At 45.6% G+C, this 19,121-nt stretch overlaps 1 protein-coding gene across 2 annotated transcripts in view; it reads right to left on the bottom strand.

Moving 5' to 3' along the window:
* Positions 1 to 11,829, bottom strand: part of LMBR1 (limb development membrane protein 1) — a 161,276-nt gene extending 149,447 nt beyond the window's left edge. The window contains exon 1 of one of the 2 annotated variants that reach the window (XM_064575663.1): positions 11,599 to 11,829. In XM_064575663.1, the coding sequence (XP_064431733.1) occupies positions 11,599 to 11,664 (66 nt within the window). In that variant the 5' untranslated portion in view covers positions 11,665 to 11,829. The remainder of the gene's footprint in view (positions 1 to 11,598) is intronic. The other variant, XM_045863970.3, reaches the window with a different exon arrangement.
* Positions 11,830 to 19,121: the final 7,292 nt, after the last annotated feature.

Raw genomic sequence — 19,121 nt, 5'->3', positions numbered from 1 at the left:
CCAGGAAGAAAAAGAAAACCTGAATAGACCTATAACCACTAAGGAAATTGAAGCAGTCATCAAAAATCTCCCAAAAAACAAAAGCCCAGGGCCAGATGGCTTCCCAGGGGAATTCTACCAAACATTTAAAGAAGAATTAATACCTATTCTTCTGAAACTGTTCCAAAAAATAGAAACGGAAGGAAAACTTCCAAACTCATTTTATGAGGCCACCATTACCTTGATCCCCAAACCAGACAAAGACCCCATCAAAAAGGAGAATTACAGACCGATATCCTTGATGAACATGGATGCAAAAATTCTCACCAAGGGGCGCCTGGGTGGCTCAGTTGTTAAGCGTCTGCCTTCGGCTCAGGTCATGATCCCAGGGTCCTGGGATCAAGCCCCACATCAGGCTCCCTGCTCCGCGGGAAGCCTGTTTCTCCCTCTCCCCCTGCTTGTGATCCTGCTCTCACTGTGTCTCTCTCTGTCAAATAAATAAATAAAATCTTAAAAAAAAAAAAAATTCTCACCAAAATACTAGCCAATAGGATCCAACAGTACATTAAAAGGATTATTCACCACGACCAAGTGGGATTTATCCCTGGGCTGCAAGGATGGTTCAACATCTGCAAATCAATCAATGTGATACAATACATTAATAAAAGAAAGAACAAGAACCATATGATCCTCTCAATAGATGCAGAAAAAGCATTTGACAAAGTACAGCATCCTTTCTTGATCAAAACTCTTCAGAGTAGAGGCATAGACGGTACATACCTCAATATCATAAAAGCCATCTATAAAAACCCACAGCAAATATCATTCTCAATGGGGAAAAACTGAGAGCTTTCCCCCTGAGGTCAGGAACACAGCAGGGATGTCCACTATCACCACTGCTATTCAACATAGTATTAGAAGTCTTAGCCACAGCAATCAGATAACAAAAAGAAATAAAAGGCATCCAAATCGGCAAAGAAGAAGTCAAACTCTCACTCTTTGCAGATGGTATACTTTATGTGGAAACCCAAAAGACTCCACCCCAAAACTGCTAGAACTCATACAGGAATTCAGTAAAGTGGCAGGATATAAAATCAATGCACAGAAATCAGTGGCATTCCTATACACCAACAACAAGACAGAAGAAAGAGAAATTAAGGAGTCGATCCCATTTACAATTGCACCCAAAATCATAAGATACCCAGGAATAAAACTAACCAAAGAGGCAAAGAATCTGTACTCAGAAAACTATAAAATACTCATGAAAGAAACTGAGGAAGACACAAAGAAATGGAAAAACGTGCCATGCTCATGGACTGGAAGAACAAATATTGTGAAGATGTCAATGTTACCTAGAGCAATCTACACATTCAATTCAATCCCTATCAAAATACCATCAACCTTTTTCAAAGAAATGGAGCAAATAATCCTAAAATTTGTATGGAACCAGAAAAGACCGCGAATAGCCAAAGGAATGTTGAAAAAGAAAAGCAAAGCTGGTGGCATCACAATTCCAGACTTCAAGCTCTATTACAAAGCTGTAATCATCAAGACAGTATGGTACTGGCACAAAAACAGACACATAGATCAATGGAATAGAATAGAGAGCCCAGAAATGGACCCTCAACTCTATGGTCAACTAATCTTTGACAAAGCAGGAAAGAATGTCCAAAGGAGAAAAGACAGTCTCTTCAATAAATGGTGTTGGGAAAATTGGACAGCCACATGCAGAAGAATGAAACTGGACCATTTCCTTACACCACACACAAAAATAGACTCAAAATGGCTGAAAGACCTAAATGTGAGACAGGAGTCCATCAAAATCCTAAAGGAGAACACAGACAGCAACCTCTTCGACCTCAGCCATAGCAACTTCTTCCTAGAAACATCGCCAAAGGCAAGGGAAGCAAGGGCAAAAATGAACTACCGGGGCTTCATCAAGTTAAAAGGCTTCTGCACAGCAAAGGAAACAGTCAACAAAACCAAAAGACCACCGACAGAATGGGAGAAGATATTTGCAAATGACATATCAGATAAAGGGCTAGTATCCAAAATCTATAAAGAACTTAACTCAACACCCAAAGAACAAATGATCCAATCAAGAAATGGGCAGAAGACATGAACAGACATTTTTCCAAAGAAGACATCCAAATGGCCAACAGACACATGAAAAAGTGCTCAACATCACTCAGCATCAGGGAAATCCAAATCAAAACCTCAACGAGATACCACCTCACACCAGTCAGAATGGCTAAAATTAACAAGTCAGGAAACGACAGATGTTGGCGGGGATGCGGAGAAAGGAGAACCCTCCTACACTGTTGGTGGGAATGCAAGCTGGTGCAGCCACTCTGGAAAACAGTATGGAGGTTCCTCAAAAAGTTGAAAATAGAGCTACCCTATAACCCAGCAATTGCACTACTGGGTATTTACCCCAAAGATACAAATGGAGGGATCCGAAGGGGTATGTGCACCCCGATGTTTATAGCGGCAATGTCCACAACAGCCAAACTATGGAAAGAGCCAAGATGTCCATCAATAGATGAATGGATAAAGAAGATGTGGTATATACATATACAATGGAATATTATGCAGCCATCAAAAGGAATGAAATCTTGCCATTTGCAACCACGTGGATGGAACTGGAGGGTATTATGCTGAGCGAAATAAGTCAATCAGAGAAAGACATGTATCATATGACCTCACTGATATGAGGAATTCTTAATCTCAGGAAACAAACTGAGGGTTGCTGGAGTGGGTGGTGGGGTGGGAGGGATGGGGTGGCTGGGTGACAGACATTGGGGAGGGTATGTGCTATGGTGAGCGCTGTGAATTGTGTAAGACTGTTGAATCACCTGTACCTCTGAAACAAATAATACATTATATGTTAAAAAAAAAAAAAAGAAGATAGCAGGAAGGGAAAAATGAAGGGGGGGAATCCGAGGGGGAGACGAACCATGAGAGACTATGGACTCTGAGAAACAAGCTGAGGGTTCTAGAGGGGAGGGGGGCAGGGGGATGGGTTAGCTAGTGATGGGTATTAAAGAGGGCATGTACTGCATGGAGCACTGGGTGTTATATGCAAAAATGAGTCATGGAACACTATATCAAAAGCTAATGATGTAATGTACGGTGATTAACATAACATAATAAAAAAAAAGTATATGAGGATTCTCCATGCTACTTTTGCAATTTTTCTATCACTGAATTTATTTTAAAGTAAAATTTTTAAAAATCAAAAAAAAAAAAGATTTTATTTATTTGTCAGAGAGAGAACACACAAGCAGGGGGAGCAGCAGGCTCCCCGCTGAGCAGGGAGTCCAATGCGGGACTCGATCCCAGGACCCTGGGATCATGACCTGAGCCAACAGCAGATGCTTAACCAACTGAACCACCCAAGCATCCCTAAGGTAGGTGTTATAATTCCCATTTTCACAGACAAGAAAATTAAGGATCCAAGAAATTAAGGAATTTGCCCAGTATCACACAGCTAGTAAATAGCAAATATATGACTGGAACCTACACTGCCCCAATCCAAACCCAACAAATCTATCTCTTTGTTCAGCTTTCAGCACTGCTGTGCAATAAAGAGAAGCTCAGGCTCTCAATAAAATAGTTAAAATTTGGAGTTTTGAAAGAAAATATTACACTATGAATAACAACAGTATAGGCCTCAATAATACACCTGATATTCAAATATACAACACCAACAAACTCATACATCAATCCCATAGAATCACTATAGAATCATGAATTAGCATGCTAGTGAAACAATCCTGCTTACAGTCCTAGATGGCCAGCTTTTTGTCAAATTCCATATTTAGTTATGGTGCTCTTTGAAAGATACATAGATTTGAGGAAAATTAAAATAATGTTAGATGAATGACTTCTAAAGGCCAAAAACTGTACTTTAAAGAGTATGGGGGGGGGGGCACCTAGGTGGCTCAATTGGTTAAGCGTCTGACTCTTGGTTTTGGGTCAGGTCGTGATATCAGGGTCATGAGATCGAGCCCTGTATCAGGCTCTGTGCTGGGAGCCTGCTTAAGATTCTTTCTCTCCCTCTGCCTCTGCCCCTGCCCCTCCCCCGCCAACTCTCTCCCTCTCTCTCTAAAAAAATTAGGGCGAGGGCGCCTGGGTGGCTCACTCGGTTAAGCGACTGCCTTCGGCTCAGGTCATGATCCTGGAGTCCCGGGATCGAGTCCCGCATCGGACTCCCTGCTCAGCGGGGAGTCTGCTTCTCCCTCTGACCCTCCTCCCTCTCGTGCTCTCTGTCTCTCATTCGCTCTCTCGCAAATAAATAAATAAAATCTTTAAAAAAATTTTTTAAATAAAAATAAAAATAAATAAAATAATAAATAAATTAGGGCGCCTGGGTGGCTCAGTCGTTAAGCGTCTGCCTTCAGCTCAGGTCATGATCCCAGAGTCCTGGGATCGAGTCCCACATCGGGCTCCTTGCTCAGCGGGGTGTCCGGTTCTCCCTCTCCCTCTGCCCCTGCTTGTGTCCCCTCTCTCGCTGTGTCTCTGTCGAATAAATAAATGAAATCTTAAAAAAAAAAATTAATTTATTAAAGGATATGTGGAATGTTCCTGAAGCCTAAGCCCCGAAGACGTGTGAAAAACTGGTATTAATTAAATATCAGAATACTTTAACAATTCTATCTAGAGAATCTATGGCCTACACAACTAAAACACTACAAGTTTTATCATGAGTCCTGCCACAAAAAGACCCACAAAGAAAAGAAAATGATATTTTATTCCCTCTCCAACTTCAAGTTCCCCTCACACAATTTGAAGTCCATGCAAATTTAATTCTACAAAGCTTTTTAAAAAAACAAAAATTTCTGGCACCCCCAAATTTCAAGTCACTCCTGGTGGAGATGGGTCAGCAATGGAAAGATAAGTCAAGTGGGATGACAGAGAAATCATTTTTACAATGTCACCTTGGGAAGGCAAATCCGAGCTGCAGAAGGGATCCCACTACCATCTGTGGGGGCAGTAGAAAAACAGGAACATAAAAGATAACAAGTGCTCTGACACAGAGCTAGGGTTCTACACGCAGCGATTGGGAAAAGTCACCCAAAGCATCTCCCACCTCCAGCACACAACTTCTTCTGTGCCAGTGGAATGATAGGAGTTGGGTCCCAGGAGGCAACAACTCTGAGCCAAAAATCAGAAAGACATCTGGATGAAAGAACAGACAGAAGGAAATACTTCTCATAATGCATATTATTCAAAACAATCCAAAATGCATCACAAGGATCCCACTGAAATTCTAGGGAAGGGGATTCTGAAAATTCTAACACACAACAGATAACAGATATTAACAGTGTAAAATTAGAATTTATTGTCTTTATTGTGTACCCTTTCTGAACTGTTTCATCTTAAGTGTTAAAACATTTACAAGGGCTTTCAAAGATAAATTCTGAACTTTATCGCCTCATGTGTGTTTTTTCTTATAATGTCTTAAGTTCTTTGAATTATCTTACCACCAAGGTTTTCAGAAAATTAACCTATAATACTATATTTGCATATAATCTTCAAAACCATATCACCATGAGTAAATATCTACAATTACCTTCTACAAATACAGTGCAGAATAAAACAAAAGCATACAGCTCTCAGAGAATATATATTCTATCCTACTGCATAAAATTAGCTTGGAAACAAAAGGAAAACTAATACTAGAAATCGTCCTGAAATGATATGGCATTCTTTGGATGCCTATACCTCTCAGGAAATGTACTTCCAACTATCACTTAAGATGGAAAGAATAAAAAGAAAAAAAAAAAAAATCTTACATGCAATTAAAAATGCCTCAGTCTCCTTCAACCCCAAGTACAAAACTAGAGAGAAGTACGGTATACTCACAAGGAGAGCAGTGACGGTCAAAGCCTCCTGATGAAGGTTTCTGAGTGGCTGCTGTAACCAATTCCCACAACTTAGCACTTAACACAAATTTATCACCTCATAGTTCTAAAGGTCACAAATCCAACATGGGTATCACTGGGTTAAAATCAAGATGTCAGCAAGAATAGTTCCTTCTGTGATGTGGACTCTAGGGAGAATCCATTTTCTTGACTTTTCCAGCTTCTAGAGGCTATTCACTTTCCTTACCTTCAAAGTGCTTCACTCTACCCTCCGCTTGTTGTCACATCTCCTTCTCTGACTCTGACTCTCCCACCTCCCTCTTATAAGGACCCTTGTGATTACACTGCATTCACCCAGATAATCTAGGACAATCTCTCCCTTAACACAATCACATCTGCTAAGCCCTTCTGCCATGTATGATAACATACAGGTTCCAGAGACTACCACATGAACATCTTTATGGGCTACTGTACCACCTACCAGAAGTTCATTTAACCCAGTTTAGCGAAATCAAATACAAAGAATCCCCTATGCCTCTATCCCATTCCTTTTTGCTCACCTATGTCATAAAATCAATCTATGTCAGCTATTGGATTTGTACCTACTACGCCATTCCACTATAAGACTTTATGGAACACACTGAGAAAGAGAAAAGCAGCCCCTGACATCTGGAAGCTGGCCTGCTACTATCAGCTAGGCCTTGTTGTTGCTACAAACTGGCCAGCAGCTCAGAGTGAGGCACTCACAGCTAGGTCCTGATGATTCTCCCCTTGAAAATAAACAACTTCTTCAGAGAACATCAACATCAGAGAAGGGCACTCTGTGACCATAATGGACAAAGAATAAACAACATCACTCTGTAATCATGCCTGAACAAAGCAAAAAACATGAATACCATCCAAATCATAAAAATGACTAAGTATCTCCCCACCATGGCTTACATGAATGACTTGCTTCTTTACCAATAAGTTCTAACTTCACCCCACCCAGTCTTCTTTCCTTCTATATAAGATTAAGATACTCAATCATAGAATTATCTCTGCTTCCTAACAGCATCCAATACAAATCAAAGCCCCATTTCTTTAAACTCTTTCCAAATCACCCCGCACAAGCCCAAATCCTATTTTTAAAAGTTCCTTTCAAATGCTCTCTTATTGAAACACCCCACAATTCCCAATGGTGTGCATTTTCCCTTACTGCAACATGCAATCAACGCAACTTGTCCAACTACAGGTATATTCCTGGTGGTGTTTGGCTGGAGAGCAGTGACAAAGCTCAGAAAAAAATTACAGACCTCCAGACAACTGCATTTCAAATTTAGATACAAGACTGATGACTGGCTCCCATCTTCTGCCCAACCTCTATTCTCAAGAGGGAAGGGCTAAAGTTTTTATCTGCAGTACATGGAGTGAGCCATGGAGATGAAGGCAAGACCCTGGTAGAAAAAGGCAGGTAAACTCACCTAGGGAAGCAGTAAAGAGAGCATGATTCCTGGCATCTCCATTATATCCCCACTCTATGTGGCCAAAAGGAAGCCAAGTAAATTAGAGGGTCCTAAAATCTCCACTGTTGTAGAAGTCCTAGTGAACCCCAGAACTGCACCAAAAATACTACAGCCAAGTTAGGGAGCTTAAACCATAGCCAGAATAAGGAAGAATTTAAATTGTGCAGCTAGACCCCAAAATTCCCTGCCCGCTAGTTTCGTTAAGTTCTCCTTGGTCCTTTCATTAGCCTGACAACAAGCATTTTATGTAACCAACCTAGTTGGATCCCACATAACCCTGTTATGGTGGAGGTTTAAGCTTTATAGGGCTGTAAATATAGTACAGGCCATGAAATCAGCCTGCCTGGATTCAAACTCTCGTTCCATCACACGCTGACTATGCCACCTTGGCTACATGCTGCGAAATACCTACTTCATATGCTTGTTGTGAAACTCAAATGAGATACCTAGTAAGCACTCAATAAATGTTATTATTAATTTAGTGAAGGGATTCTGAGGATATTTTGGTACTGTTACGTATTAATCTGTGACCATTTTAAAGTAGCAGCTATATCAGTGAAAGTGGCAACATAAGAAAACCATTTGGAAGGTACCATCTAAGTAAATGCACTCAAAGAATAGAGTACTGGGGTGCCTGGGAGGCTCAGTCAGTTAAGCGACCAGCTCTTGATCTCAGCTCAGGTTTTGATCTCACGGTTGCGAGTTCAAGCCCCCATTGGGCTCCATGCTAGGTGTGGAGCCTACTTAAAGAAGAACAGATGGACCAAAAGACAAGTGATGCTGTGCAACTATGGCAGGTATAAAGAACAGGAACATATAAATTACTGTCCATATTTCAGTTCTCCTGCTGGATATTTAATAAGCTCCAGTCAGTGGTTTAGTATCCTGGGTAACAGTTCATGTTTGCATACTATTTAAAAATCGGTTAATCAAAAGCAGGTCACACATGAACCAATGAAAAATCTGTGTATGAACCAAGGATTATAATTAATCCAATTCTGTGCACCTGAAGTTCAAAAGAAAAAGGAAAAAAAAAAAAGCCAGCAACAGGAAGAAAGAAAATAGATCACTGCCACCTGGTTAATAGATTTTAGCTACGTCATCATTGAAATAATTGACAAGAGAACTCTGAGATATTCATAATACTAAAGACAAAACAGGATTATTACATGAGTATTTATAAGTTAAACACTACACAATACACAAAAATTAACTCAAAACGGATCAAAGACCCCAAATGTAAGAGTTAAAAGTCTAAGAAGAAAACATGGGTGGAAATCTTCATGACATTAGATTCGGTGATGACTTCTTTAACAAAACACCAAAAACACAGGCAAAAAAAGAAAAAAAATATATAAAATGAACTTCATCAAAATTAACAACTTTTGTGCATCAAAGAACATTATCAATAGAGTAAAAAGGCAACCCACAGAATGGGAGAAAATATCTGCAAATTTCATAGTTAATAAGGGATTAATATCCAGAATATATAAAGAACTCCTGAAAGTCAACAACTAAAACAACCCAATTCAAAACGGGCAAAGGATTCAAATAGATATTTCTCCAAAGAAGATATACAAATGGCCAGGAAGAACATAAAATAGTGCTCAACATCACTAACCGTCAGGGAAATGCAGATAAAAGCCACAATGAGATACCACTGCACACCCACTGGGATAACAATCATATTTTAAAACAACACGTGTTAGTGGAAAAACTGGAATCCTGGAGCGCTGCTGGTGGGACTGTGGAATGGTACAGGCACTGCAGCAAACAGCCATTTTTCCCAAAAAAATTAAACACAGAATTTTTTTTTTTATGTGATCCCACAATTCCACTTCTTGGTATGCACATACCTAAAAGAACTGAAAGCAGGGTCTCGAAGAGGTATTTATACTTGTATACCCATGTTCATAGCAGCACTATTTACAAAGGCCAAGAAATAATCCAAATGTCCAGAGATGAACGAATGGGTAAACAAAATACCGTTATGTCCATACAAGTGAATATCATCCAATTTTAAAAAAGGAAAAAAATTCTGACACATGCTATGAGATGCATGAAACTTGAAAGCCTTATGCTGACTGAAATAAGCCAGACATGAGAGGACAAATACTGTATGATTCCACTTGTATCAGATTCACAGAGACAGAAGTAGAATGGTGGTTACCAAGAGCTGGAAGAAGAAAGAAATGGTAAGTTAATGACTCATGGGGACAGTTTCAGTTTGGAATGACAGCAAAGTTCTAGAGATGTGCAGTGGTGATGGTTGCACGAGACTGAATGTACTTAACGCCACTGAATTGTACACTTAAAAATGTTAATCACATGCTATGTATATTGTATCAGAAAGAAAGGTAAAACTTACAGTATTACATGCCAAAACCAAAAAAGAGTTAAATAAGAGAACTGGCAACATGTCCTAGAGAAAACTCAACTATCTATGCTCACTCTAAGTATGAATAATCTGAGAAAAGAATGCTGAAGACGGGAAACCCAATGAGCTTGTTCACTTCTGCACAGCTTCTGTAGAGGGTGGAGTACATTTACCACCCAGAGGCGCTGGTTCAGAGGAAGTTGGGGTGACAAGGGGCAGAACTAAGGAACTTTAAAATCAGTGCCAAAACTAAGTTGTTTTCAGAGTAGCAAAGGTAATAAAGCTCCTGGCTACTATGAGTCCTTCTCTCAATCCAAATGACAGAGTATCTAATTAAAAAGTAAAGCCAAAAACAAACAGATCAATGGAACAGCTTGGATTACAAAATTAAACCGCACAATTATAATTACCTAAGTCATGACAAACGTCATAAATGGTGCTAAAGCGACTGGACATCCAGGTGGGGGGAAAAAAAAAGACTCCTACCACAAAACATACACAAAAAATAAGTTCCAGATGAACTGCAGATCTGAATGGGTAGAGTAGATCAATAAAGCATTTAAAGAAAACACAGAGAATATCTTCATAATCTCGGAGTAGGCAACGATTTCTTAAACAAGACACAAAGTACTGACCATAAAACAATTCCTGTTAAAGCGGACTATATGAAAATTAAGAATTTCTCATCAGGAGATAGATCACTGAGTGTTAAAGCATCCACAAAATGGAAAAAAAAAATTGCAATACATAATCCGACCAAAGTATCATATTCGGAAAACATAAAGAACACTTGGAAATCAGTATTTAAGAGATTAAAGGACGAGTTTAAAAATGGGGGAAAGACCTGGAGATGCTTCCCAAGAGCTGCGAATGACAACAGATGAAGAGGTACTCAGGTTCATCAATCCCCAGGGAAGTGCAAACACAACTTCCGCGCAGTGAACGTGAGACGCTGACTACAACGGCTTGGATTAAGGGGACACGCTGAGCGTGGGTAAGGAGCAGCAGCCAGCAGGCCCCGCACGCAGAGCTGTGGGAGCGCACGCCGGCACAAGCCCCCGGGAAGCGGCGGCCAAGCCGTCCCACTCCGGGGCGCAGCCCCGCGCCGGAGACGCGCACACGAGCCGCAGGACAGAGCCCGGGAACCGCCGAAGCGCGCGTCGGCGGAGAGGGCGCTGCGCCAGGACGCGCTGGACCGAAGCGCGCGTCGGCGGAGAGGGCGCTGCGCCACGGCCGCGCGACCACAGCGCTCACAGCGCTCTCGATCCGAGCTCCGACCGCGCGAGGCGACTCTCACCCTCCGGGACCGGAGGGACACAAGGGAGGCGACCCCACAGCACAACTCTTCACGCGCTTCGAGGCTCGCGGCCGAACGCGGGAGCCGCCAGCAGAGGCGGGGCGTGAACACGCAAAGCGGCCCCGCGGAGCAGGCACGGAGACACGGACGCGAGCGCACCGAGCGGCGGCGCAGGACGAGAGCTCGCCGCGGCCGACGTCCGCGGCGGAGCAGCAGGCGCGGAACCGGAGCCCCGGCGCCGCCGCCTGCCCCGCCGGGCTCCCACCCAAAGCCGCGGGGCTCTGAGCCAACGGAGCGGAGCCGGAGAGCGGGGCTGCGGCCCGCGGCCGGGCCGGGCCGGCGCGCAGCCCCCGCTCCGAGAAGGGCGCCGAGGGGCCCGCGCAGGGGCTGCGCGGCGCGGCGCCCACCGGAGCTCGGGCGCGGGGGGCGCGGGGCAGCAGGCGGCCAGCACCGGGGCCGGGGGCGCCGGGCGCGGCGGGGGGCGGGGCAGGAGGGCGGGGGCGTGGCCGAGGGCGCGGCGGGCGCGGGGCGGGGGCGGCGGGGGCGCGGCCGCAGGGGCGGGGGCCGGCTCACCGTGCTCTCCCGCACTTGGCTGTGGAAGTGCTGTTCCCGCGCCGACACCTCGTCCTGCCCTTCCATCCTCCCTCATGCCCGCCGCCGCGCCGCCCGCGTCCGCGCGCTCCGCCGCACCATCGCCCGCCGGTCCGGGACGGGCGCGGACTGACAGCGGGCCGCCGTCCGCACGGCCGGCTGCCGCGACCGCCGCCGCCGCAGGCGAAGCCGCTCTAGCTGCGGAGGGCGCGCGCGGGGCGGGGCCGGGGCGGCACCTGACGTCAGAGGAAGGCGCCGCGCGTCAGAGGAGCGCGCCGCGGCGTCTGCGAACGGGGCCGCCGAGGGGCGGGGCCTGTGGGGGAGGGGCGGCGGGGCCACGCCCCCAGGACGTGGGGGCCGGAGCCCGGCTGTCAGGACCGGTACCCGGCCGGGCGGGGACGGGACGGGGCTCGGTCTGCGGGAACAGGTTCTTCCTCCTGTAGCAGTAGCGGGCGGGCGGCCGGCCGCGGTCTCGGTGCACTTGTTCCCGGCAGAGGGAATCATCGTGGCCCGGCGCCCGGCACCGCCGGCAGAGCACTGCGCAGAGGCAAGCAGGAGGCCTCCCCCGAAAACTGCGCTCCGCCGAAGCCGGTCAAAGGCCGGGAGGGACTTGCCTCGGACACGTTTGGGGCGGGCCCCTGGAACCCTGGCTTCTGTGGATCTGATAACGGGTTCCCCCGCCTGGAAGGCGTACAGAGCCCTGAAAGTGGGGCCCTTGCCACCTCGGCAGAGTCGCCCTCCCTGCCCCCGGGGTGCTTTGCGACCCCCCGGAGACGCTCGCAGACGTTTATATCAGGGACCTCCAAACATACGGAACGCAGTCATTCATCCCCATTGTACGTTCAGTATCTTTTTGGGGGTTTTGCCATGAAACTGAGTTTGAAGGAATACTTATCGTTTTACTTTTGGATTTATTTGACTATAAAGAAGTCATTTAAATTGCTGTTGGCTGTGTGATTGGGGGGCATCTCTAACCGAAAATTCTAACGAAGTAAGAAAATCTAGAAATTGCTTTCAAGTTATTTTAATGATATATGTGCATTTAGATTTTTCAGTATCTTCTGCAATTCTGAGTTAAAAATGTTTTCATGACTCAAAAAAAAATGTTAAGGTCTCCAAAAATCGTGTCAACCGCATATACTGTGCTGATGATGCGGTAGGCTGTTAAATTGTTGGTAGTGGGAGGGCTCAGAACATGAGGTTTGTTCTGAGGGGGTGCCCCTGCAGCCATAGGCTGATACGAAACCAGGAATGCTTCCAACTGCTTAAAGGCAGTGTTCACTTTTATTTTTAAAATGTCTCAGAGTCCAAAAGAACCAGGGAAAGACAAAGTATCTGAATCTGTTTTTCTAGACACCCAGGTTCTGAGAGCTGGGTTAAATACTTGTCCAAAATGATCTGCATAACTTCTGGGTTAATCCCTCCAGATCAGAGGGTAAGCAGATCAGATTTTAAGATGTAAGGTATTTAGGCGTGTTCCAGAAAGTGGGTGCATGTATTTCTGCTCTTTCTAACCCAACCTCCAAGCATCTAGAACTTTATGTTTTCTTTAGTCCTTAGCCCAGGGTAGGAGCCTTCAAAAATGGCCAGAAGCTTACCCCTCCCTGCCTTGTGGCGTTGCCCCTCCTTCCATCAAGAAGTGGTGTTGGGGCGCCTGGGTGGCTCAGTCATTAAGCATCTGAGTTCAGCTCAGGTCATGATCCCAGGGTCCTGAGATAGAGCCCTGCATCAGGATCCCTGCTCAGCAGAAAGCCTGCTTCTCCCTCTTCCACTCCTCCCGCTTGTGTTCCCTCTCTAGCTGTCTCTGTAAAATAAATAAACAAAATCTTTTGAAAAGAAAGGAAGGGAGGAAAGAAAGAAAGAAATGGTGTTTATTTTCCACCCCCTTGAATCTGGGCCTGAACAGGTGACTTGCTTTGGCCAGAAGAACAGTAGAAACTATGAAGCTACTTTGAAAAGTGCTTGTGCATCAGGACTTGTCCCTTCTTACCACCCCTGGGCATCCTCCAACTGCTACTGTGCAAATAAGCCCCAACCAAGCTAGAGATAGGGATCCCAGTTTTCTCTGGCACCTATCTAACACACTCTTTTTTGCATCCCTCTAAAACATAAATCTTCCCAAAACAGTTTTTCTCCCCTGCTCAATGCACTGCAATGCAGTTATTCTCACTAACTGTAGAATAAAATTAAACTCCTTAACTGGGCATTCAAGAGCTTGACTTTGGGGCCCCACCCCGCCCTTCCAGACATCCCCCCACTTCATTCCCTGAAGAGCTCTTGGCTACAGCCTGGCTTCCTCCTCTCTCCAATCCCCAATTCCAAGGGCTAGCCCCTTTACTTCCTCCATATCCTCTTTCCTACTATTCAGAGTCAGTGCTACCTCCCTTCAGCTTTCCCACCAAGACCTTCCTTCTCCGAAAAGGGAACCCTCTTACACTGCTGGTGGGACTGCAAGCTGGTGCAGCCACTCTGGAAAACAGTATGGAGGTTCCTCAAAAACTGAAAATAGACCTACCCTGCGACCCAGCAATTGCACTACTAGGTATTTACCCAAAGGATACAAACGTAGTAATCCAAAGGGGCACCTGCACCCCAGTATTTATAGCAGCAATGTCCACAATAGCCAAACTATGGAAAGAGCCCAGATGTCCATCGACAGATGAATGGATAAAGAAGATGTGGTTCAGGGGCGCCTGGGTGGCTCAGTCGTTACACGTCTGCCTTTGGCTCAGGTCATGATCCCGGGGTCCTGGGATCGAGCCCCACATCGGGCTCCCTGCTCCGCGGGAAGCCTGCTTCTCCCTCTCCCACTCCCCCTGCTTGTGTTCCCTCTCTCGCTGTGTCTCTCTCTGTCAAATAAATAAAATCTTTAAAAAAAAAAGAAAGATGTGATTCATATATACAATGGAATATTACTCAGCACCAAAAAGAATGAAGACTTACCATTTGCAACAACGTGGATGGAACTAGAGGGTATTATGCTGAGCGAAATAAGTCAATCAGAGAAAGACAACTATCATATGATTTCACTCATATGTGGAATTCGAGAAAGAAAAAAAGATGATCATAGGACAAGGGAGGGGAAGAATAAAATAAGATGAAATCAGAGATGAGACAAACCATGAGACTCTTAACTCCAGGGAACAAACAGGGTTGCTGGAGGGGAAGTGGCTGGGGGATGGGGTAACTGGGTGATGGGCATTAAGGAGGACATGTGATAAAATGAGCACTGGGTGTTACATGCAACTGATGAATCAATGACCTCTACCCCAGAAACTAATACTACACTATATGTTAATTGACTTAATTAAAATTAAATAAATAAATAAGACCTGTCTTCTCCACAAAGTCTTTCCTGATGATTCCAGACACTTCATTCACACATTCATCCAAAACTGTGGGGACACAATGGAAAGACTGCTGGGGTTCCAGGGTGGCTCAGTTGGTTAAGCATCTGACTTCGGCTCAGGCCATGATCCCAGAGTCCTGGGATCAAGTCCCGCATCAGGCTCCCTTGTCAATGGGGAGTCTGCTTCTCGCTTTCCCTCCGTCCCTCTCCCCTGCTTGTGCTCTCTCCCTCTCTCTCTCTTTCTCAAGTAAATAAATAAAGTCTTAGAGAGAGAGAAAGGGAGGAAGGAAAAAAGGGAGGAAGAAAGGAAAGAAGGAAGAAAAGAAAGAAAACTGCTTCAGTCCCTGCTCTCACAGAGGTCACAATCCAAGGGTAAAGCAGAAAGCTTACAGAGGTTATATTCCTAGCCATTCATCTGACCCTTAGCACACATGCCCTTATATCTGTGTCTAGTGACAGTCAACATATAAGCTCTTTAAGGTCTAGAGCATCTTTTCTTGCATCTTGTAAACATCTGTGTACTTCCTGCAATACCTAATAGAATGCCTTGCACAAAGTAGACACCTAACAAATATTTCTTGGCCAGTAGGTTGGTTGCCTGAGAAATTTCCCAGACTTCTTCACATTTCAGTATGTCTTCAAATTTCTATATGGATGTAAATAATTGCCTGGGCCTTGCTGGTGCTTCCAACCTTACTGTTCACGGACGTCCGTCATGGAAGGCCATGCTTGTCACTCTGTCCTCTGGCGTCACTGCCACATCATGTCTTTGAAACTGCTACAGTTCCAGGTAATTCCCCTCGCTTCACTAGGCCTTGCTTTGATTTTCTTCGTCACGATGAAATCAAAGTTTTGAGATATAAGGTGACAGAGACCATTTTTTAACCTCTTTATGCCCTATACAAAACCAAGCCAAGCAGTATTGAGATGTACCCTGTACTCCTTCCAGCCTCTGTCAGAGGGGAGCTTTTTCTTTTTCCCTTAGCCAAATACAGCAAGAGAGATGAACAAGAAAAAGTCTAGAAACAGCCCAGCTATCCCTCTGCAGTGGAATGGGTAAATAAACTGTGATGTGTTCATGCAATGGAATAATCCCCTGGGGTAAAAAATCAATAAGCTACAGCTGCAAGCAACAATATGGACAAATCTCTGAAACAGTGTTGAGCAAAAGGCCGAACAATGCATACCGTATGATTCCATCTGTATGAAGTTCCAAACCCTGCAAAACAAAACAAGGTATTACTGAGGGATACAAACATGTAGTAGAATTTTTTTTAAGTTCTTTTTTTTTGACAGAGAGAGAGAACGTGCACGCGAGAACAGGAACACAAGCAGGGGGAGTGGGAGAGGGAGAAGCAGGCCTCCCTGTGGAGCAGGGAGCCTGATGCGGGGCTCGATCCCAGGACCCCAGGATCATGACCTGAGCCAAAGGCAGTCGCTTAACCAACTAAGCCACCCAGGCTCCCTGGTAGTAGAATTATAGAGAGAGGGGGGGAAGGATAAACTTCAGGAAGGAAGGGCAGGGCAGAGAACGGTGGGAGGTGCTCAGGGGCCCACAGAGATGACTGTGCTCATTGCTAAGACTTGTCATATCTGGACCCTGGATGTGGCTGTTGCCACTTGCATAATGGATCCCACAGGGGATCCCCCTCACGTCACTGCAACGGGTCTCTCTAATTGGCAGAGCCTGGGTCACATGGCTACACCTGAGTTGCAAAGGAAGTGAGTATGGGATATTTTTGGCTTCTTTTTTGGGATGGAGTCCCTGCCTCACAGGATATGGGATTCTCATAACATGGAAAGGGGCTTCGGATATGATTCAGCGTAAAGGAATTATTTGGTCCAAATACAAAGTTCTCTGGTGCCCCAGCATAACCAAAGTATAAAATTTAGACTCTCTAGAGAAACAGATGGACTTCAGGGTTTTGTTAAGTGATAATCAGCCAGCGCTGTGCTGGAAACCAGCTCTCAGACACCGGTTGTTAATTTTTAGGAATTTTGTGAGCCAATTGTTAAACATAACCATTATTTCAAGCTAAGTTATATAAACTTACATTCAAATTATATTTTTAAGGGACGCCTGGGTGGCTCAGTCAGTTAATCATCTATCTGCCTTTGGCTCAGGTCATGTTCCCAGAGTCCCGGGATCGAGTCTGGCAAAGGGTTCCTTGCTTGGCACGGAGCCTGCTTCTCTCCCTGCTTGTGCTCGCTCGCTCGCTCTCTCTCTGATAAACTCTTTTTTAAAAATTATATTTTTAAAAGGTAGCAAATACTCAAAAGCCATCATGTCTTAATTATTTTATTATACTTTACTCTCTGCTGTGCTCCTAAAGTTACCTCAGTCTACAGCAGTGTGTTACTCTTCCTTCAGCGACCCCACTTTGGCAGCTGGAATCAGCCACGGTGGGAGCATTTACATCATGGAAATCAGCAGTGGCAAGAGCGGAGCTTCAATTTGCCAAGATATTGCGTGGCTGTGGGTATCCAAGAGTTGGACTTAGAAGGACCAACCAAAGGCAGTGAAGGGATGTGGACCTGGCGTTGGCGGGGGTGGGCGTGATTACAGGGAATCATGGGAAATATAAGTCCACAGATAGAAAGGGCATCCCCTCCTCGACTTGCCCTTCAACCTTGGTGTCAGCTTCTGATTTGGACAAGATTCTGTCTTAGGTGAGTCACGTGGTTTTCACCGCCCTGCTAACTCTCACTGAAGCAGGAATAAAGAGATGATCAAGGCCGCTTGCAGAGGAAAGGAGAGGGACGTGAGGAATTCATGTGTGGGGAGAATTTGGTCTTATTCACCTAGCGTGCCATCAGCTTACTGTGGCGTGAATCACCCTTTCCACAATAACGTATCAGATGCCACAAGAAAGGGGGACCCGCTAAATTCCAAGGGAAGACACCTGTAGATATCTTTAAAGGTTTTCCCCTTGCAGTATCCACACAAAATTGCCTGATCTCTGACTCAGAAACAACTAGAGGAGGCTCACTTTCTCACCGAGGTGTACGTCCGGTGGCAGGGAGCAAAACAGCAGCAGGGACGGCGGCCTGGGCCAACAAAGCAGGAGAACCAGGAGGAGACGGGACACCCCGAGGCTGGTCGGGGATGAATCAGGAGTACTGGGCGTGTTCTTGGACTCACCGCAGCCATGGTTTTGTCATGACGACTCCCTGCGGCTCAGCAGGGCCTGCTGGGGCCCAAAGCCAAGGTGCAGAAACCCTCTGAGAAAACATCCTTGGCTGGCAGAGCCAGCTCAGAGACGGCTCTAGAAGAAGGAGTTAAGTGCTCAGGAAGAGGGAGGCTGAACTTCCTTCCCCCTTTAATGATAGCTTGTTAACTCTTCCGTCTAAGGAAAATGAAGGAAACGATGAGGAACGTATCTTGAAGAAGTGAACCCTTCTCCCCTCTCCCTCAGACCTGCTCTCTGGGGGCAGCCGGGGGTGAGGGCCTCTGGCCATTCCTCCTACACACATAGAAGTATTTGTTACACAGTCCAGAGCTATTTTGCCACTTGATACTTTTATTTGACAACATATCTTGGCTACGGTACCACATCACTATGTACAACTCTGTTTCATGCTTCCCACTGCTTCATCAGTACTCCTTTGACTAGGACTTTTTACATTTATTGATCTAGTCTTATGTAGATAGACATTTAGATTGTGCGGTTTTTTATTTTCTAGTCTTATCAGAACAGTGCTATACCGTATATCCTTCGTACATATATTTTTGCACACCTGTAGGACTCTTGGGGGCTAGTGGGCCACTGGAGAGAATCTCCTCTGGTTTGCTCCAGATGAAGCCAAGGCAGCTGAGGGGCTTTAGGCAAAGGCTGCACGGGGCCCAGGTCCATCACGGCAGAGGGCTCCCGGGGCACCTGGGGGACAGAGCCAAAGCTGGCTGGGAAGGGACTGGGTCACATTTGGAGTCTTCACTGGCCACGGGGCCTGGGGAGGGAGACTGCCCTCAGAGACCTTGGGGAATTCAGGCAGACCTCACCCGGCCTCCCTCAGAGCTGCCGCCCCAGGGACAGGCCCACTGAGGGTAAATGAAGTCAGCAATGCCATAAGGGAGGGGTCAGCCAGGACTCTCTCTTGCCTATTCCAGCGGCTTTAGAAAACACTAATTTAGGGGCGCCTGGGTGGCTCAGTCATT

This window comes from Mirounga angustirostris, unplaced genomic scaffold, assembly GCF_029215605.1.
Source record: "Mirounga angustirostris isolate CCGP_5_RB_7025 unplaced genomic scaffold, mMirAng1.0.hap1 SCAF_12, whole genome shotgun sequence".
NCBI lineage: Eukaryota > Metazoa > Chordata > Mammalia > Carnivora > Phocidae > Mirounga > Mirounga angustirostris.
Note: the sequence above shows the minus strand (reverse complement) of the source record. Positions and strands in the feature narration are given on the sequence as shown.